This window comes from Staurois parvus, unplaced genomic scaffold (assembly GCF_062004578.1).
Source record: "Staurois parvus isolate SC_StPar_1 unplaced genomic scaffold, SC_StPar_1.0 ptg001981l, whole genome shotgun sequence".
Classification (NCBI taxonomy): Eukaryota; Metazoa; Chordata; class Amphibia; order Anura; family Ranidae; genus Staurois; species Staurois parvus.
The window spans coordinates 48,475-76,150 of NW_028319777.1; the positions used below are offsets into that span (position 1 = coordinate 48,475).

General features: G+C 44.4%; 1 protein-coding gene and 1 long non-coding RNA gene across 2 annotated transcripts in view; one reads left to right on the top strand and one right to left on the bottom strand.

Annotated features, from left to right (window-relative positions):
• Window positions 1–2,998: 2,998 nt before the first annotated feature.
• LOC149433083 (uncharacterized) lies at window positions 2,999–5,024 on the bottom strand. The gene is made up of 2 exons (XR_016308880.1): window positions 4,744–5,024; window positions 2,999–3,203 (listed from the first exon to the last, which is right to left on the bottom strand). It is a non-coding gene; the product is annotated as an uncharacterized LOC149433083 (long non-coding RNA).
• The window catches only part of TTC8 (tetratricopeptide repeat domain 8), a 54,890-nt gene continuing 31,894 nt past the window's right edge, over window positions 4,681–27,676 (top strand). The window contains exons 1-5 of the mRNA XM_089664674.1: window positions 4,681–5,003; window positions 21,352–21,472; window positions 22,479–22,542; window positions 22,699–22,858; window positions 26,087–26,176. Coding sequence (XP_089520800.1) covers window positions 4,890–5,003; window positions 21,352–21,472; window positions 22,479–22,542; window positions 22,699–22,858; window positions 26,087–26,176 — 549 coding nt within the window. The 5' untranslated portion in view covers window positions 4,681–4,889. The remainder of the gene's footprint in view (window positions 5,004–21,351; window positions 21,473–22,478; window positions 22,543–22,698; window positions 22,859–26,086; window positions 26,177–27,676) is intronic.

Sequence of the window (27,676 nt, forward strand, 5' to 3'; positions counted from 1 at the left end):
AATCGTGCCCCATCATTGGTATCAGTGGGAGGAATCGTGCCCCATCATTGGCATCAGTGGGAGGAATGGTGCCCCATCATTGGTGTCATTGGGAGGAATAGTGCCCCATCATTGGTATCAGTGGGAGGAATATTGCCCCATCATTGGTATCAGTAGGAGGAATGGTGCCCCATCATTGGTGTCAGTGGGAGGAATAGTGCCCCATCTTTGGTGTTAGTGGGAGGAATAGTGCCCCATCATTGGTGTCAGTGGGAGGAATAGTGCCCCATCATTGGTGTCAGTGGGAGGAATAGTGCCCCATCATTGGTGTCAGTGGGAGGAATGGTGCCCCATCATTGGTGTCATTGGGAGGAATAGTGCCCCATCATTGGTATCAGTGGGAGGAATATTGCCCCATCATTGGTGTCAGTAGGAGGAATGGTGCCCCATCATTGGTGTCAGTGGGAGGAATGGTGCCCCATCTTTGGTGTCAGTGGGAGGAATAGTGCCCCATCATTGGTGTCAGTGGGAGGAATAGTGCCCCATCATTGGTGTCCGTGCGAGGAATAGTGCCCCATCATTGGTGTCAGTGGGAGGAATAGTGCCCCATCATTGGTATCAGTAGGAGGAATATTGCCCCATCATTGGTGTCAGTAGGAGGAATGGTGCCCCATCATTGGTGTCATTGGGAGGAATAGTGCCCCATCATTGGTATCAGTAGGAGGAATATTGCCCCATCATTGGTGTCAGTGGGAGGAATAGTGCCCCATCATTGGTGTCAGTGGGAGGAATAGTGCCCCATCATTGGTATCAGTGGGAGGAATAGTGCCCCATTATTGTTATCAGTGGGAGGAATAGTGCCCCATCATTGGTGTCAGTGGGAGGAATAGTGCCCCATCATTGGTATCAGTAGGAGGAATATTGCCCCATCATTGGTGTCAGTAGGAGGAATGGTGCCCCATCATTGGTGTCATTGGGAGGAATAGTGCCCCGTCATGTTTTATAGCAGAATTAATTTTTTTTTTTTTAATTCTCAGTCTTTTTTCATTTCATATAATAAAAAAGAAAAAGAAAAACACCAGTGGTGATCAAATACCACCAAAAGAAAGTTCTGTGTGTGTGTGAAACAAAATGATATACATTTCATGTGGGTACAGTGTTGCATGACAGCACAATAACCAGTTAAATTAGCGCAGTGCCATATTGCCTGGTCATGAAGGGGGTAAATCTGGATAACCATAGGTTCACACCAATGCAGGTTGTGTTTGAGCCGTTTCTGGATTGTGTTTTGTTTTGCACCTGCGGTTTTGAAGTATTTTTTCTGCGTTTTGCAAGGTTTTTTTTTTTTTACATTTTTAAATTTTTCTTGTTGCTAGGCAGATTTAAAATGAAAAATGCAGCAAAAACGCAATACATGCTTTTTAGCAGCATTTCCATTGAAGTCTATAGAACCAAAAACGTTCAAAAAGTCGCTGACCCCAGGTTCACACCTAAGAGTTTTCCTCAGCGTTTTGCAGAAACGCAGTACAGTCCATTTATCATGATTTCCTATGGGACAGGTTCACATCTCCGCGTTTTCACCCGGTGCGTTTTTTGGAAAGGATCGGGGACTTTTCTGAACACAAAACATTGCGTTTTTGGTTCTATAGACTTCAATGGGAATGCTGCATAAATGCATGTATTGCATTCTTGCTGCGTTTTGCGTTTAAAATCTGCCTAGCAACAGGAAAAAAAATGAAGAAAATGAAAAAGCGCATCAAAAACACTGGCATAAACGCAAAACGCAATGCAAGTATTGAATGCAACTTTGAAGCAACTTAACCCTAGGTTCACACCTAAGCGTTTTCTACAGCGTTTTGCAGAAACGCACAGCAGTCCATTTAACATGATTTCCTATGGGTCAGGTTCACATCTCCGTGTTTTCACCCGCTGAGTGTTTTGGAAAGGGTCAGGGACTTTTTTGAACGCAAAACGTTGCATTTTTGGTTCTATAGGCTTCAATGGGAATGCTGCAGAAAAGCATGTTACATAGTTAGCCTGGCTGAAAAAAGACAAATTCCGTCCAGTTCAACCATTAAAAAAAAAAATTGTTATAATCCTACACCCACAGTTGATCCAGAGGATTGCGTTTTTTTCAGCGTTTTTGATGCGTTTTGCATTTAAAATCTGCCTAGCAACAAGAAAAAATTAAAATGAAAAAAAAAAGCGAAATGCATAAAAAATGAGGCAAAAACGCAACACAAAATGCAATGCAGAAACTCCCCAAATGCAACCTGCATAGGCGTGAACCTAGCCTCACCCTTTCCAAAAACGCACCAGAAGAAAATGCGGTGATGTAAACCTGTCCCATAGGAAATCATGATAAAAGGACTGCTGTGCGTTTCTGCAAAACGCTGCAGGAAACGCTTAGGGGTGAACCTGGGGTAGGCTTTATATAAGAAAAACCTTTTTGTGATGCAATAAATCCCAAATTAAATTCAAAATCCTAAATATAACAAATAATATAATATAGATACACCAAATCAAAATAGTCCAATGTGAAATCCAAAAATATGTCCAAAATACGTCCAAAATAAGTCCAATACAGTGTCCAAATTTCAATCTTTTTTTCCAAACTGTGAAAATTATTCCTCCAAACAAGTACCTCGAGAAATAAAAATAAACAATCTAGTGCAATTCAATTAATTAAAGAAAATCACCCCGTGAAATTCCACACTTCACTGCAAAAATTTATCAATTTGTGAGAAAAAAAAAAAATTAAAAAAAATATATATTTGAATTAAATTATACCAATCTTATTTTGTAATAGTGCAAAAACACATCAATCCAAAGTGTACACACTCTGTGATCACTGCTGCACAGTGAATACCTTCAACCACCACACAATAGTACCAAATACTATTACCCTCTGTGAATGTTATGAAAGCTCTACCAACATTATGGATCAGTAATCTTCCAAAGATCTTCTTCAAGAATATTTTCCAGGTCCTCAGAAAAATAAATGGTCTTAGGAGCAGTATTCAAAACATAGGGATAATATTTATTAGTAACTCACACATAAAATTCCGATTATCAGCTCCAGCCATGGTTTCTGTCTGCTAAACAAACATTTCCTCCACCATGTGTTTTGATAACCTAAAAAATGGCCGCGGCGACACTTCCGGTCTGCGTACGTGCGTCCTGATGTCACTCCTTTAACGCGTTTCGTCACTTCCGGACTTCACCTGAAAGGAACATTCACAGAGGGTAATAGTATTTGGTACTATTGTGTGGTGGTTGAAGGTATTCACTGTGTAGCAGTGATCACAGAGTGTGTACACTTTGGATTGATGTGTTTTTGCACTATTACAAAATAAGATTGGTATAATTTAATTCAAATATATATATATATATTTTTTTTTTCTCACAAATTGATAAATTTTTGCAGTGAAGTGTGGAGTTTCACGGGGTGATTTTCTTTAATTAATTGAATTGCACTAGATTGTTTATTTTTATTTCTCGAGGTACTTGTTTGGAGGAATAATTTTCACAGTTTGGAAAAAAAGATTGAAATTTGGACACTGTATTGGACTTATTTTGGACGTATTTTGGACATATTTTTGGATTTCACATTGGACTATTTTGATTTGGTGTATCTATATTAAATTATTTGTTATATTTAGGATTTTGAATTTAATTTGGGATTTATTGCATCACAAAAAGGTTTTTCTTATATATTTAACACTTTCTAGGGTGGAAAGTATTAACTTTTTGAGGGTATAAGGAGGATATATATCTAATTACTGGGGTAGGCTTTGTTCCCACTTGTAAGGGACGCACACAAAATTCTGCGCTCTTCCGACGTGCACAGAAACACATAACCCTTTGGCAGACGCATATGCGTGGGGGTGTCATTAGGGCTATGTTCACACTTTGTGCGTGACGTAAATGCACGTAAAAACTGCGCATTCCCAACATGCTCAGAAACGCGCCGCCCTTTAGCAAACGCGCGGTGAAAAAAATGCATTTTTTCATGTGCACCGTAATGTATGCCCCTGCAGCACCGTGCGGTTCTGTGCGATTTTGCAAAAGGGTCTTTTTTTGCTCATTTTTCATGCATAGAATAGCCCAATAAAATGATTGGGCTGCAATACATGTGACGCATGGGAAGACGCGCGTGCTCTGTTGCACCTGCATGGTGTGGCCTTATGATTAATGGCAGCGCCCCATGTCTTCTAATGGACAGCGCGTTTCAGGACACGTTGGGAATCTGCATGATTTTGCGCACATTTTTGACTCGCCTAATGCGCTGCCATTACAAGGAAGGTGTTGCTTGCATTGCTCTTGCTGCGCGTTTCCACCATTTTTGTTTCTTTGGCTGAGCCGTACCGCCATGGATAGCTAAAGGTTGTCATGGCGGGAACGCGCAGTGTGACCAGGACGCAATGTCAGCGCGGTACCAGGCGGGGACACACAGCCCACATCTATAGGAAAGTCTCCGTACAACCATGACAAGTCTTCTGATAAAGATTAATTCCTTGTTTTACAGGGCAATAGCTTCTAATGAGCCCCACATTCTGATTGGCTCCTCTGGAAATGAAGACATTCCACACTCCAGATTGATACATTGTATCTCTATCATCTCAGTGACAGGAGGTGGCTTCAGAGCTGCCTGGTATTAATAATGTCCCTTTCCTCTGATAGATGACTGGAGTACAAGGACTTGCCTTCTCCAGTACACACAAAAGGCAGGCAGCTCCTTGTAATTGTGCAGTACGGACTCACCTCCAGGCAGGCAAAGCAACGGGCAGCTCTAAGTAGAGGAAGGACCCAACGGTTGCTGTCCCGGAGGATGCGGAGGTAAAGCCGTTTCCATAGAGACGCGGCCTACAGTTTCCTGATCCCCGGTCTCGTCTGCGCTGGGTGTCGGGATGGGGCTGGAGATGGAGCCTCTGCTGCAGGCCTGGAGCTGCTTCCGGCGGAGGAAGTTCGAGAAATGTTCCCAGCTGTGTGGCCGCATCCTGGAGAGGGAACCCTATGATCAGGTACGCCGAGGCCTCTCTATATCTCCTGTATACACCGACTCCTCTCTGTACATGTCCTATATATACACCGACTCCTCTCTGTACATGTCCTATATATACACCGACTCCTCTCTATATACACCCTGTACATGTCCTATATATACACCGACTCCTCTCTATATACACTCTGTACATGTCCTATATACACCGACTCCTCTCTATATACACTCTGTACATGTCCTATATACACCGACTCCTCTCTGTACATGTCCTATATATACACCGACTCCTCTCTATATACACCCTGTACATGTCCTGTATATACACACCGACTCCTCTCTATATACACCCTGTACATGTCCTATATACACCGACTCCTCTCTGTACATGTCCTATATACACCGACTCCTCTCTATATACACTGACTCCTCTCTATATACACCCTGTACATGTCCTATATACACCGACTCCTCTCTATATACACCCTGTACATGTCCTATATACACCGACTCCTCTCTATATACACCCTGTACATGTCCTATATACACCGAGGCCTCTCTATATACACTCTGTATGTCTCCTATGTACACCGACTCCTCTCTATATACATCCTGTACATGTCCTATATACACCGACTCCTCTCTATATACATCCTGTACATGTCCTATATACACCGACTCCTCTCTATATACACCGACTCCTCTCTATATACACCCTGTACATGTCCTATATATATACACCGACTCCTCTCTATATACACCCTGTACATGTCCTGTATATACACACCGACTCCTCTCTATATACACCCTGTACATGTCCTATATACACCGACTCCTCTCTATATACACCCTGTACATGTCCTATATACACCGACTCCTCTCTATATACACCCTGTACATGTCCTATATACACCGACTCCTCTCTATATACACCCTGTACATGTCCTATATACACCGACTCCTCTCTATATACACCCTGTACATGTCCTATATACACCGACTCCTCTCTATATACACCCTGTACATGTCCTATATATACACCGACTCCTCTCTATATACACCCTGTACATGTCCTATATATACACCGACTCCTCTCTATATACACCCTGTACATGTCCTATATATATACACCGACTCCTCTCTGTACATGTCCTATATACACCGACTCCTCTCTATATACACTGACTCCTCTCTATATACACCCTGTACATGTCCTATATACACCGAGGCCTCTCTATATACACTCTGTATGTCTCCTATGTACACCGACTCCTCTCTATATACATCCTGTACATGTCCTATATACACCGACTCCTCTCTATATACACCGACTCCTCTCTATATACACCCTGTACATGTCCTATATACACCGACTCCTCTCTATATACACCCTGTACATGTCCTATATATATACACCGACTCCTCTCTATATACACCCTGTACATGTCCTGTATATACACACCGACTCCTCTCTATATACACCCTGTACATGTCCTATATACACCGACTCCTCTCTATATACACCCTGTACATGTCCTATATACACCGACTCCTCTCTATATACACTCTGTACATGTCCTATATATACACCGACTCCTCTCTATATACACCCTGTACATGTCCTGTATATACACCGACTCCACTCTATATACACCCTGTACATGTCCTATATATATACACCGACTCCTCTCTATATACACCCTGTACATGTCCTATATACACCGACTCCTCTCTATATACACCCTGTACATGTCCTATATATACACCGACTCCTCTCTATATACACCCTGTACATGTCCTGTATATACACCGACTCCACTCTATATACACCCTGTACATGTCCTATATATATACACCGACTCCTCTCTATATACACTCTGTACATGTCCTATATATACACCGACTCCTCTCTATATACACCCTGTACATGTCCTATATACACCGACTCCTCTCTATATACACTCTGTACATGTCCTATATATACACCGACTCCTCTCTATATACACCCTGTACATGTCCTATATACACCGACTCCTCTCTATATACACCCTGTACATGTCCTATATACACCGACTCCTCTCTATATACACCCTGTACATGTCCTATATACACCGACTCCTCTCTATATACACCCTGTACATGTCCTATATATATACACCGACTCCTCTCTATATACACCCTGTACATGTCCTGTATATACACCGACTCCACTCTATATACACCCTGTACATGTCCTATATATATATATACACCGACTCCTCTCTATATACACTCTGTACATGTCCTATATATACACCGACTCCTCTCTATATACACCCTGTACATGTCCTGTATACACCGACTCCTCTCTATATACACTCTGTACATGTCCTATATATACACCGACTCCTCTCTATATACATCCTGTACATGTCCTATATACACCGACTCCTCTCTATATACACTCTGTACATGTCCTATATATACACCGACTCCTCTCTATATACACCCTGTACATGTCCTATATACACCGACTCCTCTCTATATACACCCTGTACATGTCCTATATACACCGACTCCTCTCTATATACACTCTGTACATGTCCTATATATACACCGACTCCTCTCTATATACACCCTGTACATGTCCTATATACACCGACTCCTCTCTATATACACCCTGTACATGTCCTATATACACCGACTCCTCTCTATATACACCCTGTACATGTCCTATATACACCGACTCCTCTCTATATACACCCTGTACATGTCCTATATATATACACCGACTCCTCTCTATATACACCCTGTACATGTCCTATATACACCGACTCCTCTCTATATACACTCTGTACATGTCCTATATATACACCGACTCCTCTCTATATACACTCTGTACATGTCCTATATACACCGACTCCTCTCTATATACACCCTGTACATGTCCTATATACACCGACTCCTCTCTATATACACCCTGTACATGTCCTATATACACCGACTCCTCTCTATATACACTCTGTACATGTCCTATATATACACCGACTCCTCTCTATATACACCCTGTACATGTCCTATATACACCGACTCCTCTCTATATACACCCTGTACATGTCCTATATACACCGACTCCTCTCTATATACACCCTGTACATGTCCTATATATATACACCGACTCCTCTCTATATACACCCTGTACATGTCCTGTATATACACCGACTCCACTCTATATACACCCTGTACATGTCCTATATATATATATATACACCGACTCCTCTCTATATACACTCTGTACATGTCCTATATATACACCGACTCCTCTCTATATACACCCTGTACATGTCCTGTATACACCGACTCCTCTCTATATACACTCTGTACATGTCCTATATATACACCGACTCCTCTCTATATACATCCTGTACATGTCCTATATACACCGACTCCTCTCTATATACACTCTGTACATGTCCTATATATACACCGACTCCTCTCTATATACACCCTGTACATGTCCTATATACACCGACTCCTCTCTATATACACCCTGTACATGTCCTATATATATACACCGACTCCTCTCTATATACACCCTGTACATGTCCTATATACACCGACTCCTCTCTATATACACTCTGTACATGTCCTATATACACCGACTCCTCTCTATATACACCCTGTACATGTCCTATATATACACCGACTCCTCTCTATATACACCCTGTACATGTCCTATATACACCGACTCCTCTCTATATACACCCTGTACATGTCCTGTATACACCGACTCCTCTCTATATACACCCTGTACATGTCCTATATATACACCGACTCCTCTCTATTATATATATCTCGAGTAAAATCAATACTGAACACGTCACCATTTTTCTCTGTAAATGTATTTCTAAAGGTACTATTGACATGAAATCTCCCCCACATGCCGGTAACAACCCGTGCAATCCATACATACAAAGAAACCAAGGCAAGTAAGTTTAGAAATGAAATGATGTGTAATAAAATGGAATGACACGGAAAAAGTATTGAACACATGAAGAAAGTGAGGCGCAAAAAGGCCTGGGAAGCCAAGACACCAGCCGAAGTCTGTCAGCAATTAGAAAGCAATCCTGCCCCTTGTCAGTGCAAATGAATATCAGCTGGTTCAGTCTCAACTGATGGCCTATACAAAGGTGTCTCCTTACCAAGAATCCCCTCATGATGGGTAAAAGCAAAGAACCCTCTCGAGACCTTCGTAACCTTATTGCTGCAAAACATACTGATGGCATTGGTTACAGAAGGATTTCTAAACTTCTGAATTTTCCAGTAAGTACTGCTGGGGCCAAAATCCGGAAGTGGAAAGAACATCACTACACCATAAACCGAAATTGCTGACTACCATAGGCACAAAGCCAGAACAAGCTTAGAGATGAGGAATACTAATTTTCACTTGCCGCATGCTTGTTCTGTGTCAGTGATACAGGACCAGGGCTAACAATTCATGGTGCAATGGAAAGGGGACATTCTGCTTCCCCCTCCATCCCTATAATAATTTTGGAAATGGTTCTTGTGTTCATTGAGATATCGATTCAAATCTTACTTTTCGAAAGTGGTGGACTCATTTTATGCTGAGCGCTGTAAGTGTCTTTTTATAAAGTCAGCAGCTACAGGATTTGTAGCTGCTGACTTTAAATTTTTTTTGGAAACCTGGCTGAAGCTCCTCTTTAATGTTCAATTCTTGGCATCTCAGTGTGTTCACATGCAATGTGTAAAAGCAGTATTAAACCCAAAAGCAGACGTTTCTTATATTGCGGCTTACTGATCCCTAGATGTGATGGCTGCATTCATTTTTCTTTTAGGCTTTTTTTCCTTTTTTCTTTTTTTTTTGTTATCCGGTGATCCAGCCAGTAAGTCTGTTGTTTTTCAAAAGAACAATCTGTCCTGCAGATGTAGCAGTTACAAGGATGAGACAAACCATTTACCACTTGCAGGGGTGCTCACAATGAACCGCTTCTATTTATTCATGTAAAACCGTTATCCTAAGAGGAATAAAACTGTTTGCTGTGACTGATTATAAGGCTAGGTTCACACCTATGCAGTTTGCGTTTGATCGATTTCTGCAGTGCGTTATTCCACATGCATTTTTGATGCGTTTTGCGGGTTTTTATTTTTTTTGTTGCTGGGCAGATTAAAACACCTCAAAAACACACTACATGCTTTTCTGCAGCATCTCCTATCTATCCATTCTGTCGTATCCGACCCTTGGAGATTGCATGGACTGTCACTCGTAAGCAACTTCTTCCATGAATTCTCTTAGCAATTCTTTTACAGGGTAGGTTGCCAGGTCTTTCCCCAACCCCCACCATGGCCAGGGATGAAACTAGGACAATTTTAGACTGAAGCCAATTAATCTATCAGCATGTCTTTGGAGTGTGGGAGGAAACCGGAGAACCCAGAGGAAACCCACGCGAACACGCAAACTTCATGCAGGAGGTGCCATGGTCGGGAATCGAGCCCATGACCTAATTACTGCAAGGCAGACATGCTAACCACTAAGCCACTGCACCGCCCCCATTGAAGTCTATAGAACCCAAAATACAACGTTTTGCATTTTAAGCCCTGGTTCACACTGCAGCGGTGCGGTAAATCCCATGTGATTTGCACAGGAACTGCACCGCTTTCCTCTGCAAATTATTATTATTATTCAGGACTTATATAGCGCTGACAGTTTGCTCAGCGCTTTATATTATGGAGGGAGACAGTACAGTAACAATACTGTTCAATACAAGAGGGGTTCGAGGGCCCTGCTCCTGGGAGCTTACAATCTAGTAGGGAGGGGATAGTGGTACAAGAGGTCATTAGCTGTGGGGGATGGAGTGGTTGGAAGAGTAGGGTATTCCAGTAGTTAGCCAGGGTCAGGGTAGGCTTTCCTGAAGAGATGAGTTTTCAGAGTGCACCTAAAAGTGAGCAGTGTAGGCGATAGCCTGATAACTTGAGGTAGGGAGTTCCAGAGGATGGGTGAAGCCCGTGAGAAATCCTGGAGACGAGCATGGGAGGAGGAAACAAGGGAGCTAGAGAGTAGGAGGTCTTGCGAGGAGCCGAGAGTACGGTTTGGGTGATATTAGAGACAAGATTGGTGATGTAATTTGGGCAGTGTTATGAACGGCTTTGTACGTCAGTGTTAGTGTTTTGAATTTTATCTGTTGGGCAATTGGAGGCCAGTGAAGGGATTAGCAGCGGGGGGTGGAGGACACTGAATGGAGGCCAGTGGAGGGATTGGCAGAGAGGGGTGGAGGACACTGAATGGAGGCCAGTGGAGGGATTGGCAGAGGGGGGTGGAGGACACTGAATGGAGGCCAGTGGAGGGATTGGCAGAGGGGGGTGGTGGATACGGAGCGGTTAGTAAGGTGGATGAGTCTGGCAGCAGCATTCATGATAGGCTGGAGCGGGGATAGCCTGCGGTGAGGTAGGCCAGTGAGGAGGGAGTTACAGTAGTCAAGGCGAGATATAATAAGGGAGTGAATAAGTTGCTTAGTGGTTTCCGGGGTTAGGAACGGGCGTATCTTGGAGATGTTGCGGAGGTGAAGTCTACATCAGTTTGTCAGTGTTTGGACCTGGGGCTGAAAGGACAGATTGGAGTCTAGGATTACACCTAGTACTCTGGGTGAGGGGTGGGACTGATGGTAGTGTTGTTGATCTTGATGGTGAAGTCAGTGGGGGTGGCGTGGCCTGGGGGGAATACTAGAAGCTCAGTTTTGGAAAGGTTGAGTTTGAGGAAATGGAGTGACATCCAATCTGATATGTGACTTAGTAGGCTGGTGATCCGATCTGAGACTGAAGGGGTGAGGTGAGGGGTAGAGAGATAGATTTGCGTGTCGTCGGCATAGAGATGGTAGTTGAAGCCGTGGGAGTTTATCAACTAGCCAAGGGAGGAGGTGTAGATGGAGAAGAGAAGGGGCCCGAGGACAGAACCTTGAGGGACCCCAACAGAAAGGAGAAGTGAAGGGGAGGAGGCAGCGTTATAGGTAACACTGAAGGAGCGCTGCGATAGATAGAAGAACCAGGAGAGAGCGGAGTCTCTGAGGCCAAGAGAGAGGAGTTTTTTGAGGAGGGGGGGGTGGTCAACCGTGTCAAAAGCCGCAGAGAGGTCAAGTAGGAGTATAGTATAGTGGCCATTGGTTTTGGCGGTTAGCAGGTCATTAGTGAGTTTTAGTAGGGCAGTTTCGGTGGAGTGTAGGGGGCGGAAGCCGGACTGTAAAGGGTCGAGAAGGTTGTTGGGTCGGTGCGATGGGGGCTTAGGAGATCACATGCGATTTGTATGCGGTGCGATCAAAGCCGTACATTTTGTATGGCTCTATTCGCACCCGCACCAAAAAGGTGCAGGACCCTTTTTTGGTCCACACTAGAATCAGATCGCATAGGTGTTCACACCTATGCGATCCGATTCTGCACATCGCACCGCGCTTGCAGACCGATGTGGGGGTGTCGTTAACTTAATGTACACAACCGCATCATTCCGTGTGAACAGGGTGCAATTGTGATGCGGTGCGAATTCGCACTGAAAACACTGCGAATTCCGCACCGCATCAGTGTGAACCATGGCTAAAAAGTCCCTGACCCTTTCCAAAAAACGCACCGGGGTGAAAACTGTGTGTTTCTGCAAAATGCAGCGGAAAACACATAGGTGTGAACCTAGACTAAAGGGTGAGCTTGGGTTTGTCTTCAGTTTGTTGGTGTATTTAAATCTGCTAGTCCATCTTTCACTTTTCTCCCCCCAGACTGACAATACTGCTGTCCAGAGGTGTTCCTTCATGCATAGTGGTGGCGCTCTGATGCAGGTGATGTTACTGGCTAGATCACCAGGTGAAAACAGAGGTGGGGGGGGGGGGGAAGTCCCAAGAAAGAAAACGAATACAGCCACCATACCTATTGATTGGTAAGCTGCAATATATGACATTTTTAGATTCGGGTTTAATACCACTTTTAAGGCTGCCCATTCAAAGCACCAAAACGTCAGAGAAAACGGACACGCACGGTCTTCGCCAACATAGCGCACCACAGTGCACGGTAGTGTGTTCATTGCACATTGGAACTGTGTCGTCCTAGTATGTTAAAAATGAAAGACACTAAAACTGTCTAATGACAGCACAGTCGCAGGGATCGTGCGCTCGCATGATGCATGCATGCACAACAGTTGAGGGCACTTAATAAAAGACCTTTGAGCAACAGGTACCTCGAAGAGATGTTTTATTATGCCCAGTTGTGACTGTGATGCTCAGCAGCGCGGAGGGGGAGCTGCGCTCAGCAGCGCGGAGGGGGAGCTGCGCTCAGCAGCGCGGAGGGGGAGCTGCGCTCAGCAGCGCGGAGGGGGAGCTGCGCTCAGCAGCGCGGAGGGGGAGCTGCGCTCAGCAGCGCGGAGAGGGGGCTGCGCTCAGCAGCGGGGAGGCGGGGGCTGCGCTCAGCAGCGCGGGGGGGGCTGCGCTCAGCAGCGCGGAGAGGGGGCTGCGCTCAGCAGCGCGGAGAGGGGGCTGCGCTCAGCAGCGCGGAGGGGGTGCTGCGCTCAGCAGCGCGGAGGGGGTGCTGCGCTCAGCAGCGCGGAGGGGTTGCGTCCTGCAGCTTGGAGGGGCTGCATTCTGCAGTATAGAACCAACTTTGGTGAGTGTGTTCACTGAGCCCTGTGAGTCTGCATGTATTGTCGCTGTTTGGGGGGCACTCGGGGGGGTGATGCATACAAGATACGTGCTGAGCATCCTCTGTGATCGCCAACATCTACATCCCACACTGCGGAGGATGGTTGCTATGTTTCCGGCTTAGCTGTAATATTTCCATCAGAGCATCATCCATTCACTGATTCATTCTACTTGTCCTTCAGACTCTGTATTGTCTGTTGGCCTTCTGCTTTATTGTCAGCAGAACTGTCTTTGTGTGAAAAGGAAAGAATCGGTGCTCTCCAGCGAATGAAAGAAATATTCAACCCAAAAACAAAAATGTAATATATTGCAGCTTACCGACCCTTGGTGTGGTGGCTGCATTTTAGTTTTCTTTTTTATTCTTCGTTTCATTATTTGTACCTGGTGACACTGCAGGGAAAAATGTCACCAGCACACCGAGGATCACCAATACGGGTCCAAAGGTTTTAATAAACGATCACATACAGTTGCAAGAAAAAGTATGTGAACCCCTTGGGATTACGTGGAGTTTTGCATGAATTGGGCATAAAATGTGCTCTGAACGTCATCTAAGTCACAACAATAGAAGAACACAGTCTGCTGAACATAATACTACACAAACATTAGATGTTGCCATGGTGTAATTGCACATAACATGTAAACAGTCACAGTGCAGGGAGGAAAAAGTATGTGAACCTTTGGACTTAATAACTGGTTGACCCTCCTTTGGCAGCAATAACCTCAACCAAACGTTTCCTGTAGTTGCAGATCAGACCTGCACAACGATCTGGAGTAATTTTGGACCACTCCTCTTCACAAAACTGTTTCAGTGTAGCAATATTCTTGGGATGTCTGGTGTGAATCGCTCTCTTAAGGTCATGCCACAGCATTTCAATCGGGTTGAGGTCAGGACTCTGACTGGGCCACTCCAGAAGGCGTATTCTGTACTGTTGCAGCCATTGTTTTGTTCAATTACTTGTATGCTTTGGGTCATTGTCCTGTTGCATCACCCATCCTGAATCCCAAGGGGTTCACATACTTTTTCTTGCAACTGTAGTTACAGCAAGGCAACGTTTCGGAGTCTCGCAGGACCCCTTCATCAGGCATGTGACACATTGTCAGCAGAACTGTCTTTGTGTAAAGACAGTTGCTTGATGAAGGGGTCCTGCGAGACTCCAAAACGTTGCCTTGCTGTAACTATGTGATCGTTTATTAAAACCTTTTGGACCCGTATTGGTGATCCTCGGTGTGCTGGTGACATTTTTTTCCTTGCTGATTTTGGACGGTCGCTGCAGCACCCACTTATACACACAGCCAATTTTAACGCAGAAACGTGTGCGTTTGGATCGTATACTTGCATGGTGACGTTGCAGGTAACACCTTCCTATCACTGGTTAGCTATGTCCACTGTATCTATGGAGGGAGCCATGGTTGTCACCCTTGGCTGCTCTCCTCCTGATATGGACTACAAACATGTCTCCATCTCCATTCCATGGGGGGCAGAGCAATTAGTAATTTAGAGCAGATAGATAGGAAGGAAGATATTTTCTGTGCAGCTCACAGCAAGTGGGAATGACGTGGCATTTCAGGCAAGATCCACAGATATTTTCTGTATTTGCTGAAAATGTTCATAACTTGAAAAAAAACAAACAGGACCGTGTCTGCCCAGTTTCTGTAAAGGGGACACAGACGGAACCCGCTCTGCTCTGTAGGCAGCCGGGAGTAAACCGTCCTCCGTTCCACTCCGCCTAAACAGGTAAGGATGGAGTCCCTTTTCCCTGTGGTTTTGTTTTTTAGTTTTGTTTTTTAGTTTAGTTTTTTTTTTTTGTTTGGTTTTATTTGTTTGTTTGTTTTGGGTTTTTTGTTGTTTGTTTTGTGTATTCGTTTTTTTTTTTGTTTTGTTTTGTTTTTTTTATTTGGTGGACCTGATCAGCCCAGAGGTAGACGGGTGCAAACGGAAATCCGTTTTACACCATCCGGTCCAGAGGAATGCAAGGACCATCCGATCGGGTCCTCCTGAAAACCTCACAGATGGACCTAATTGAAACACCTGTGTGAAAGGGGCCCTATGCACCAGCGGGTGCAAATCTGTCTTTATTTTTGGGGGATAAATAGGAGTATCCTCCCTTTTGAGAATACTGCAGCTGCCTTCTACCATACTATCCATTGAATATTTGATTGTCTAAGCTCGGCATCATATATCACAATAGAACTGTAGACTTCCCTTCATGTGTTTTATGTGCAGCATTTATGCTCTGACCTTGAGAGATGACATTGAAGAGTGTTTGCCAGGATTCATAGAGCAGAGAAAATGTAGACTGTACATCAGATATTTGGGGAGATGCTGCTTTCTGCTTGAGTCACCTTCCTGCTTCTCTGGCTGCGTACACACAGATGTTCCAATGAAGCATTTAGCATGCAGCTCTACAGCCCGGTGAGCACAGAGAGACCTCCTTTGCTATTCAGCGGTCCTGTGCTCTGAACTTAAACATCTAATGGAAAAGCGTAGGACCGCAGTACTGTACAACAATGCATGGGGTGCTTTGGGGTGCATTGACATTCATTATTAATGGCACCCCAATGTGCACAGATGCGCAAAAAAAAAGCACCTGACCAGGATACATGCATTAAAGGACCGATATTGCCTGCTGGGGGAAATATAGAAGTCGGGTACTTATTTTTTGGCCTATAATCTATTGTGAGCCCAGTTAGATATAAATGGCCATTTTCGGTGCAGTGCACGTTGGATGTGCTGTAAATGGCGTTTCTTTAGGTTGAGTTAACGGTTGAAGGTAGTCCACACAAATTTATTCGTTAACAGATGTGTCCACTGGGAACGTTTGTATAAACTGTATATAGCATCTCCAACATACAGAATACAGGCCTGTGTTTCGGCAGCGGTATGGGGACTTCCCGTCCTGTTCCCGAAACAAAATCAAGTTAGGATCAGCCATTCATAGGAAGCCATGTATTTTATCAATGAATGCAAAGCTTCCTCCTGACTGAAGTGGGAGGATGAAGATGATCTGAATTTTTGGAGTTCAGCTTTACGATACTGTTTCTTGCAGTCCTTGGAGATGTAGATATTGATTTGAATTGAGACTTTTGGGACACCAGAACATATTTCTGAATACCCCTCTAGCGCTCTTAGGGCCCATTCACACTTTTGTGAGTATTGGTGCCATTGATACAGATTTCCTTGAGGGTACCTTCATTTTCAGTGGGCCCTCAACATGTCCACAAGCCAAAGAGAGGTTGAATGATGCTCATATGGTGTCAACAGCCTGGGGCATGGCTTTACGTTGCCCTGGAATCACAAAAAGTGATGCAGTGAACTGGACCCCATGCAAGCCTGTGTTGAGGACTTCCTAGCACTACCACAGAAAAAAGAGGAGAGCATCTCCAACATACAGAATAAAGGCCTGTGTTTTGGCAGCGGTATGGGGACTTCCCGTCCTGTTCCCGAAACAAAATCAAGTCAGAATCAGCCAGTCGTAGGAAGCCATGTATTTTAGCACTGAATGCAAAGCTTCCTCCTGGCTGAGGTGGGAGGATGACAATGATTTTAATTTTTGGAGTTCAGCTTTAAGATACTGCTTCCTGCAGTCCTTGGAGATGTAGATATTGATTTGAATTGAGACTTTTGGGACACCAGAACAGATTTCTGAATACCCCTCTAGCGCTCTTAGGGCCCATTCACACTTTTGTGAATATTGGTGCCATTGATACAGATTTCCTTGAGGGTACCTTCATTTTCAGTGGGCCCTCAACATGTCCACAAGCCAAAGAGAGGTTGAATGATGCTCATATGGTGTCAACAGCCTGGGGCATGGCCTTAAGTTGCCTTGGGCTCACAAAAAGTGATGCAGTGAACTGGACCCCATGTAAAACGTGTTGAAGACTTCCTAGCACTACCACAGAAAAAAGAGGAGATCATGTGGCCAGATCAGATACAGCTCCGAAATGTATCTTTATTGAAATGCAAGGTGTGATCCAAGGGCAGTCTTCTCAGCCTGTATTTGGCTTTTAAGGTCTATTCTTTTGATATGGAGGTTGATCCAAGGGCAGTGTTCTGAGCCTGTATTTGGCCTTTAAGGTCTATTCTTTGATACATGGGTTGATCCAAGAGCAATCTTCGCAGCCTGTAGTTTCTTCATGGCCTGTTGTTTGATTTGGGGTGGGTGATCCAAGGGTGGTCTTCTCAGATTGTAGTTGGTCTTTAGGGTCTATTCTTTTATACAATGGGGAAGGGAGGTGATACAAGGTCAGTCATCCCAGTCTAGTTGGTCTTTAAGGTCTATCCTTTGATATGGGGGGTTGATCCAAGAGCAATCTTCCCAGCCTGTACTTTATCTTTAAGGGCTGTTCTGTGATATTATTATTATTATTATTATTACTACGAGTTTATATAGCGCCAAAGGGTTTGCTCAGCGCTGTACAATAGGGGGGACAATACATGGCACAGTACAACAACAACAAACAACGTACGAGGGGTAAGAGGGCCCTACTCTTACGAGCTTACAATCTAGGAGGGAGGGGGTAAAGGTACAGTAGGAAGTGGCTGAGGGGGATGAAGTGGTGGGAGGAATGAGGGAGGATGGCCGTTAGGTGAGGGTGGGGTAGGCTTCCCTGAAGAGATGGGTTTTGAGGGAGCGCCTGAATGTGAATAGGGAAGGGGACAGTCTGATGGATTGGGGCAGTGAGTTCCAGAGGATGGGGGAGGACCTGGAGAAGTCCTGCAGTCGTGCATGGGAGGAGGAAACCAGGGAGCAGGATAGAAGGAGGTCCTGTGAGGAGCGAAGGGTACGGGTAGGGTGGTACTTGGTGATCAGGTTGGTGAGGTAGTCAGGGGCAGTGTTGTGAACGGCTTTGTAGGTCAGGGTTAGGAGTTTAAATTTGATGCGTTGGGCAATCGGGAGCCAGTGGAGGGAGAGGCAGAGGGGGGTGGCAGAGGTGGAGCGGGTGGTGAGGAGGATGAGTCTGGCAGCTGAGTTCAGGATGGTCTGGAGCGGGGAGAGCCTGCACTTGGGTAGGCCAGTGAGGAGGGAGTTGCAGTAGTCAAGGCGTGAGATGATGAGGGAGTGTACTAGAAGTTTAGTGGTGTCTGGGGTGAGGAAGGAGCGTATCTTGGCAATGTTGCGAAGATGGAGCCTGCATGTGTTTGTGAGTGATTTGACATGCGGTTGGAGGGAGAGGTTCGCGTCAAGAATGACGCCAAGGACTTTGGCTTGCGGGGCGGGAGTGATAGTGGAGTTGTTGGTGATGATGGATAGGATGGGGGGGGGGGGGGGGGGTGTTGGCAGGGGGAAAGATGAGGAGCTCGGTTTTGGAGAGGTTGAGCTTGAGGAAATGTAGCGACATCCAGTCTGAGATGTCATTTAGGAGGTGAGTGATGCGGGCGGAGATAGTGGGGGTGAGGTGAGGGGTGGAGAGGTAGATTTGGGTGTCGTCAGCATAGAGGTGATAGTTGAAGCCGTGAGATTGTATGAGTTTGCCCAGGGAGGAGGTGTAGATGGAGAAGAGAAGGGGTCCAAGGACAGAGCCTTGGGGGACCCCAACAGAGAGGGAGGGGGAGGTGGCACCATTGTAGGTGACACTGAAGGAGCGTCGGGATAGGTAGGATGAGAACCAAGAGAGAGCAGTATCTCCGATGCCAAGGGAGAGTAGTTTATTAAGGAGGAGGGGGTGGTCAACTGTGTCGAAGGCCGCAGAGAGGTCGCCCAGAGTAGTCGCCCTTGGCTTTGGCGTTGAGTAGGTGATATGGGGTGGGTGATCCAAGGGTGGTCTTCCCAGCTTGTAGTAGGTCTTTAGGGTCTATTCATTTATACAAGGGCAGTCTTCCCAGCCTGTAGTTGGTCTTTTAAGGTCTGTTCTTTGATACAGGGTGGGTGATCTAAGGATGGTCTTCCCAGCCTGTAGTTGGTCTTTTAAGGTCTGTTCTTTGATACAGGGTGGGTGATCTAAGGATGGTCTTCCCAGCCTGTAGTTGGTCTTTAAGGTCTATTCTTTCATGCTTACTGGTGACAATTTGGTGGTAAGGAGCACAGAATATCATCCTTCTGAAATATTTCTTCTGCAGGCTACAAAATTTTTAAAAACAAACAGAACTTTTCTTTTCCTCACACAGCAGATGTTATGACATTGTTTGGTTCTTTTATACCTTGGTCCAATCTTTCCCATTTTCTTCAAATGCTTCTCCAGGAGAAAAGTTCTGACCACCTGCTCCAGGTATTGGCTGCACATTCTCTGTAGACTGTAGCTAGATCTAGTTAGCTGATATTAGTTTTGTTATTGGTCTGTAGATGTGAGTGACTGACTGTGAAGATTTACTAGAGATGAGATTGGGAATGTTCACATGGAAATTGTATGAATATTCACTCCAGTTAGTCTGTTATTTCATCTGCATAAGATTGGATGATATTTGCATTTTAACTCTACTGTTCTATGGGTCTCTTGGCAATCTTGGACCTCCATCTCATCAGGTGACCCTAACCTAAAGATAGAGGTAACCAGAAATTGGGAAGCAAAATGATCTCCCAACATTGGTCCCAACCACTGACAATAGGCCTTTGGAGACAGAGGTGTACTTTTATCCTGCATTGGAAAGCCTAATCTGTACCCATAGAGGTATCTTTCCAAAATTTTGATAAGGTTGGAGTAGGTGGCTCAGCTACCCCACTCTCCATTCAAAACAGACTCTGGAGATCCTTGTCTTTAGGATAGATGGCCATTTAGCATTTCCAGCCACATACACATACAGGGGGTTGATTTACTAAAGGAAAATTGTTTGCTTTGCAAGGGAAGTTGCACTTTTAGAGGTAATTTTTCAAAGAGGTTAGTGAATGTTTTCATTTTGTGAAGAATACCTAATCGGGTGCAAGGAAAAAAAACCCCAACATTTTTGCTTGCGTGTGATTGGGCGATGGAAGTACACAGAGCTTTCCCATATTCACTAAGCTCTCTGCTTCCCATGTTTGGTACAATATAGGATAACCATTTAATCTTTAAAGTGATATTAAAATCAGTTTTTAAACTTTTATTTATAATGCTGATGTAATGGTGGGTTTACATTTGTGGCTGGCTGAGGCCATTTGTTTTTACCACCCTACAGTGGTAAAGCATGAATTGTGTTTATGCATCAGTACTGCGTGCTAAACCCAATTTATTCAAACGAATGGGACTGCTCCGCAGCATGTTGTGGTGGTGCAGGATTTTAGGGGTTAAAACAATTGGAGAGGAGGTGACCTATCGCCTTCTTACTACCTGCCAAGCACACTTTCGAAAGCAATTCACCTGCAGAAAGCTCCTTAGAAAGCCAGTGCTTATGTAAATGAGCCCTTCTAGCTTCCAGCTTCCCTCGTCTGAAGCTTTTTCTAATGTATCTTGATTTCTAATCTCCCTTTTTCCTGTTTGCTAGTTTGAATTTCTGTAGTAAGGATGGCTTCTTGAGTGTCAGGGTCCCATGGAGACCCTCTGGAGCCACCCTTACATACGTACTTCCCGGAAGATGAATGCAGGATTGGATGATGATGTAGCCTGGACCCACAGGCACAGGCAACCTTGGATCGATGGTCACACATCTGGCAAATGATTGAAAGCGGCTTTTAAGTGCTGTACATGCGCAGTGGCACTATGAATTGTGGGATATGTCCCGAAGAAGGGGGGGATCGGGCTACTGAATTGGTTCATTCAATGCTGATCTGGATTCCCTGTATTTTCCTGCAGGCAGCGTGGAGTCTGAAGACCCGGGCCCTGACAGAAATGGTTTACGTGGATGAGATTGACGTTGACCAGGAAGGAATCGCTGAAATAACTCTGGATGAAAACTCTATTGCACAAGTCGCACGTAAGTTGGATTATGGACGCATGTGTCTAGCAGCATCCTGTACCATGACTACTCTCAGTATAAATATATACACGCTGGGTGTCCTATAACATGCAATTCTACAGCTGTGCCAGTGCTAAGAGAATTCAATCTGTGGGGTTGATTTACTAAAACCGAAGAGTGCAAAATCTGGTGCAGCTCTGCATAGAAACCAATCGCCTTCCAGGTTTTACTGTCAAAACTTAAAGGATAAGTTCACCTTTTGTAACATATTATTTGTTAAACCCAGGGGCGGACTGACTACTCATGGGGCCCCCGGCAATAGGGGATCATGGGGCCCCTGTGTCCTTGCGCCCACTTAAAGCACACTCAAAAAAGCCTATAAAAGGTACCAGGGGCATTTCATAGGACCCCCTACTGATCCCGGGCCCCCGGGCAGTGCCCAAGTGCTCGAATGGTCAGTCCACCCCTGGTTACACCCATGTTCCGGGTATAACATCGAACATGTTACGAACGGACCGGCCCCTGCTCCCCATTGTGACAGCTAGCGGGTGATCTTCTCCCCACTATCTGTCACAAATTACAAAAATTGCGTTTGCCCGGCCACGTCACTCATTCACAGTATTCTGTCACTGAGAACACTACAAGTGGTAGTTCATTGAGTCTTACTGTCAGCAGGTATCAGCTTTCATTGCACTAATCCCTGGTGATCCTGCAATGCAGATCCTTGTTCAGGAACTTCCTGTTTATAGGGTGACAATGCTCTGTTCCTGGCTACCAATTGGGCCTCTGTGTTGTCACCCTACAACACATGCCTCTGGTGCACATGCCTCAAGTGGCAATGCCAGTGCACATGACACAGGCAGGGTCTAAAATCTGAACTTTGGAAATGGGTCGAAAATGTCATTTACCTGAGGGCTAATAATATTGCTCTGTATTTATAATTTAGAGGCCACTGAGGACGCATATCTTTTCAGTGAACAGATTTACACAGCTGCAGTGAACAAATGAAATTAATTATTTACAGGTCCTGGGACCAGCCTCAGACAGGCAACAGCAAAGAAATTCGAGGGGCCAAGCCCAGCGGTCAGGTAAGAAGTTTTCTGGTTTCCGCTGATGCTCTCCAGTGCTCATACAAGTGTGGAACACTTTAGACGTCTCCAATAATCCTGGAAGCGTCTTTGGAAATGACAGATGCAACTATTGATTTCTTCTTATTAATGCTGGTGAGCTTTGTTCGTGTTTAGACCCGTCACCCAATCTGGCAGGCCCATGACAGGCTTTGTGCGACCTGGTACACAGTCTGGTCGACCAGGCACTATGGAACAAGCGATCAGGACCCCCCGAACTGCAAATACTGCTCGACCAATCACCAGTGCTTCTGGAAGGCATGTCCGCCTCGGAACGGTAAAACACAAATTTTGTGGTGTTAATGGTTCAGATATGTTTATCATGAATATTTATATGGTTGCAAAGTATGAAGGATAAGAATACATTTATTTTAAAGCGGTATTAACCACTTCCCTACCGAGCCAATTCTGATCTTTCTCTCCTACATGTAAAAATCTTTTTTTTTTTTTTTTTTGCTAAAGAAACATTTTAGCCCTGGAGATGCCCTAGGGAATAAAATGGTGATGGGTGTTACAAATACACTTTAATGAATTTTATTGCACACAAACACTGTGCACTCACTGGCCACTTTATTAGGTACACCCGTTCAACTGCTTGGTAACACAAACTGCTAATCACATGGCAGCAATTCAATGCATTTAGGGATCCAGACATGGTGAAGACAACTTGCTGAAGTTCAAATTGAGCATCAGACTGTGGAAGAAAGGGGATTTAAGTGCCTTTGAACATGGCATGGTTGTCGGTGTCAGATGGGCTGGTCTGAGTATTTCAAAAATTGCTGATCTACTGGGATTTTCATACACAACCATCTCTAGGGTTTACAGAGAATGGTCTGAAAAAGAGTAAATATCCAGTGAGGGGCAGTTGTGTGGAAGAAAATGCCTTGTTGGGGTCAGAGGTCAGAGGAGAATGGGCAGACTGGTTGCTGTGACATTCAGATGGTAGGGTCAGCGTTTAGCGTAAACAACATGAAAGCATGGATTCCTACCTTGTATCAGTGGTTCAGGCTGGTGGTGGTGGTGTCATGGTGTGGGGGATCCATCCTGCCTTGTATCAATGGTTCAGGCTGGTGGTGGTGGTGTCATGGTGTGGGGGATCCATCCTGCCTTGTATCAATGGTTCAGGCTGGTGGTGTTGGTGTCATGGTGTGGTGGATCCATCCTGCCTTGTATCAATGGTTCAGGCTGGTGGTGGTGGTGTCATGGTGTGGGGGATCCATCCTGCCTTGTATCAATGGTTCGGGCTGGAGGTGGTGGTGTCATGGTGTGAGGGATCCATCCTGCCTTGTATCAATGGTTCAGGCTGGTGGTGGTGGTGGTGTCATGGTGTGAGGGATCCATCCTTCCTTGTATCAATGGTTCAGGCTGGTGGTGGTGGTGTCATGGTGTGAGGGATCCATCCTGCCTTGTATCAATGGTTCAGGCTGGTGGTGGTGGTGGTGTCATGGTGTGAGGGATCCATCCTTCCTTGTATCAATGGTTCAGGCTGGTGGTGGTGGTGTCATGGTGTGGGGGATCCATCCTGCCTTGCATCAGTGGTTCAGGCTGGTGGTGGTGGTGTAATGGTGTGGGTGATATTTTCTTGGCACTAGCAAGGTGGACCTAATGAATTGGGCGGTGAGTGTGTAATACTTAACTTTTTGTTACAGTATAAAAAATGTTACAGCGAGTGAATAGATACCGAACATGTCATGTTTTAAAATTGTGTATACCCATGAAACAGCGCCAAACTACGATACCTAAAAAATCTCCATAGGCGATGCTTTAAAAGCCTTTACAGGTTACCAGTTTAGAGGTACACAGGAGGTGTAATAGGTGTTCATAGGACATGGAAACAAGGCTAAGCAACTCAATTGAGCACAAAAACATAGGAACAGGGTTGCAGAAAAATGACAGCGGGTGGTCTGGACTGACGAGTCAAAAATTTGAATAATCAGAAGGCAATTTGTTGTCTAAAGGGCTGGAGAGTGGTACAATAATGCGTATCTGCAGGCAACTGTGAAGCATGGTGGAAGTTTGGGGCTGCATTTCTGCATATGGAGTTTGGAGATTTGGTCAGGATCAATGGTGTCCTCAATGCTGAGAAATAAAGGAAGATACTTATCCATCATGCCATACCATCAGGGAAGTGTATGATTGGACCCAAATTTATTCTATAGCAGGTCAACAACCCCAAACATACAGCCAATGTCATGAAGAACTATATTCAGTGTAAAGAAGAACAAGGAAACCTGGAAGTGATGGTTTGGCCCAGGGTGGTGGATTTGATTTAAATCACTAGTTAAAATGCTTGATTTAAATCATAATTTTTAACCCCTTCACGCTGGCAGCTCCCGGCCCTTTAAGGGTTTCAGAAGCTGGGAGGTGGGGCGGGGTTTAGGGTCATGTGACACGCCGTCACGGCAGTCATGTGATCGGGAAAGGTCCTGATCGAAAGAGGAGATAGGGACCTTTCCGTGAGTACTGGCCGTGCGCTCTCAGCACTTATATTCTTTTTTAATAGAACGCAAATGTGTGGCTGCTCGGCGTCTAGGCCCAGACGCCGGGAGGCCGCACATTTGCATTCGGCTGGCATGAAGAGGTTAAAGAGAAGCTGTCATATCCGTCCCGCAGCGGCTCCTCCTCTGACCTGCTGTTAACTCACCGAGAGTCCCATTCACTTTAATGGCATGGCTGGTGATGCGGCAGTGACACAACAAGATGAGGGACATGGCGGCAGTAGGCGAGTGGATGCCTGCTAACAGGCGCTGCCATGATGCATCTAAAATGACAGGTGCTCTTTTTAAATGTAAGCAATCCGACTCATTCTTGCTGGTAGTTAGAATCTTTAATATTTGCAAACCAAATGAAGGTTTCCTTTTTAGAATAATAGGCTATCAGGTTAGTAAAACATCGATATCAGAACCGATTTTAGGTTATTAGGTAAATCACACTTGGCTGGAGAACGACTCAAATTCTTTTATTTCATGTTTTTTTTCTCATGGTTACTGTGAAATTGTGTGATTGCATCAGTGCAGTGCGTGTGATCTCAGCTGGCAGAGCTTGGATTCATTGAATGAGTTTACCAAAAATGTAAATTATTGCAGAATATGCAGCCTCATGCTACATAACTAAGCTCTATTTTATGTTGAATAAACTGAAAACAGTTAAAAAAAATCCCCAGAAGTGTAATCGAGTGACAAAAAAAGTACCATTTATGTTATCAATCGATCATATGTCACTATTGGAGGGCCAAATACTGATACAATGATGGTGTTATTGCTGCACATTCGACAGATTTTTCAAAATCCGACAGTTTGTTTTTTTTTCGAAAAATTGTCTAACCGCGTATGGCCAGCATAAGAGATGGCTAGAGGTCATTTGTGTCAGTGGGAAATCCTCTGTGAGGCATATATTGCTCATGGAACTCCCAGTAATCTCTGTTGAGAGAGGCAGTTTTTTGTTTTTTTTAGGGGTTTTTTTGGTCTTTAATATAATTGTTCTGTGTTTTTTGTTTCTTCATTAGGCTTCAATGTTGACCAATCCAGATGGACCTTTTATCAACCTATCCAGATTAAATTTGTCTAAGTATGCACAGAGTCCCAACCTGGCAAAGGTTAGTTTACACAATAGCTAATATGAAATATAACCACATTTATGAAAGTGACTTTTTATTTAACCACTTCCCGTCTGGCCCATGTATATAAACGGCCGACGGGAGCAGTGCAGGGGCAGGTGGCCGTTTGTAAATGGCCTCCCTGCTTGTGCGCACTCCTGGGAGCACGCAGCACCGCGATCCAGTGCCCTCTGCGTCTTCCAGAAACAGTGGAACACTGTTTGTTGCACTGGACCTCTGTGTGAGGTCCCGATCATGTGATCACTGATTGGCCAATCAGTGATCACATGAAGAGTAGTAAGCATGATGTCACTTCTGACATCATTGCTTACTACGTGTGAAATTTGTGAATGATCACAGAGGTCACATGGTACAAGGCTATTCACAACAGTCTTGTGCCATGTGACAAGCTGTGACCAATCACAGCTTACAGTATTTCTCAATGGCTGCAAGAATGCAGCCAGAGAGGAGGAGAAATGATTGCTATTACAGCCTTTATGGGTGTAAAAGCAATCCAGTGTAAAAAAAATAAAATAAACAATTTCATCACCCCCCACAAGTAGTACAGTGTCACTATGGTGACACTGTACTGCTAGGGTGACAGTATATAAAAAAAAAAATAATAATCTAAAAATGTAAAAACATTTTTTTAAAAATTAAAATTTTTGGTTATAAACTAATTTTGTTTTTTTGTTTTTGTTTTTTTTTACTAAAAAGATAACTGAATACATTTTGGCCCCGATTTAAGAAGAAATATTACTTATTTGCCTCATTTTTTAAGAAACACACTTTTTTTTTTTTTTTTTTTTTTTTAATTTTTGGACTTTTTAATTTATATAGCAAAAAAAATTAAAATCCCAGCGGTGAATAAATACCACCAAAATAAAGTTTTATCGGTCTCAAAAAAATGCTAAAAAATTCATATGGGTACAGTGTTGCATGACTGCGCAATTGTCATTCAAAGTGTGATAGCGCTGAAAGCTGAAAATTGGCCTGGACAGGAAGGGGGTGAAAGTGTCCGGACAGGAAGGGGGTGAAAGTGTCCGGACTGGAAGGGGGTGAAAGTGTCCGGACTTGAAGTGGTTAAACCAGATTGAATGGCGTGAAGTGGAAGGTGTCAGATGAAACCGAGTGCTTGCTTGGTAGCAGAGTTGACTTCATCTCTAACAGCCTTTTCTTCCTTACTCATAGCTAGAGAACTCTGCAAAAGAAATGTATTTGTTTCTGTCTCATTCTTTTGATAAATATTAAACAGGCAGTCTGGAAACCTCATTGAGAAATGCTGTAAATGCTTTTTTATTTCATCAGATCACTAGCGGGTTCCCTAGAGTTGCATTTGAACACTTCAGTTGTCTCTACTTTCCACTGCGTAGTTATTGAAAGTCGGCGACGTCCTGGAGAGATCCATCTAGAATTTTTGTTGTATTGTTCACTAGGGAGTAGCTAATCTCCTATATCTGCATTCTGGGTATAACAGTCCCGCTGGGTTGGAGTTCTACT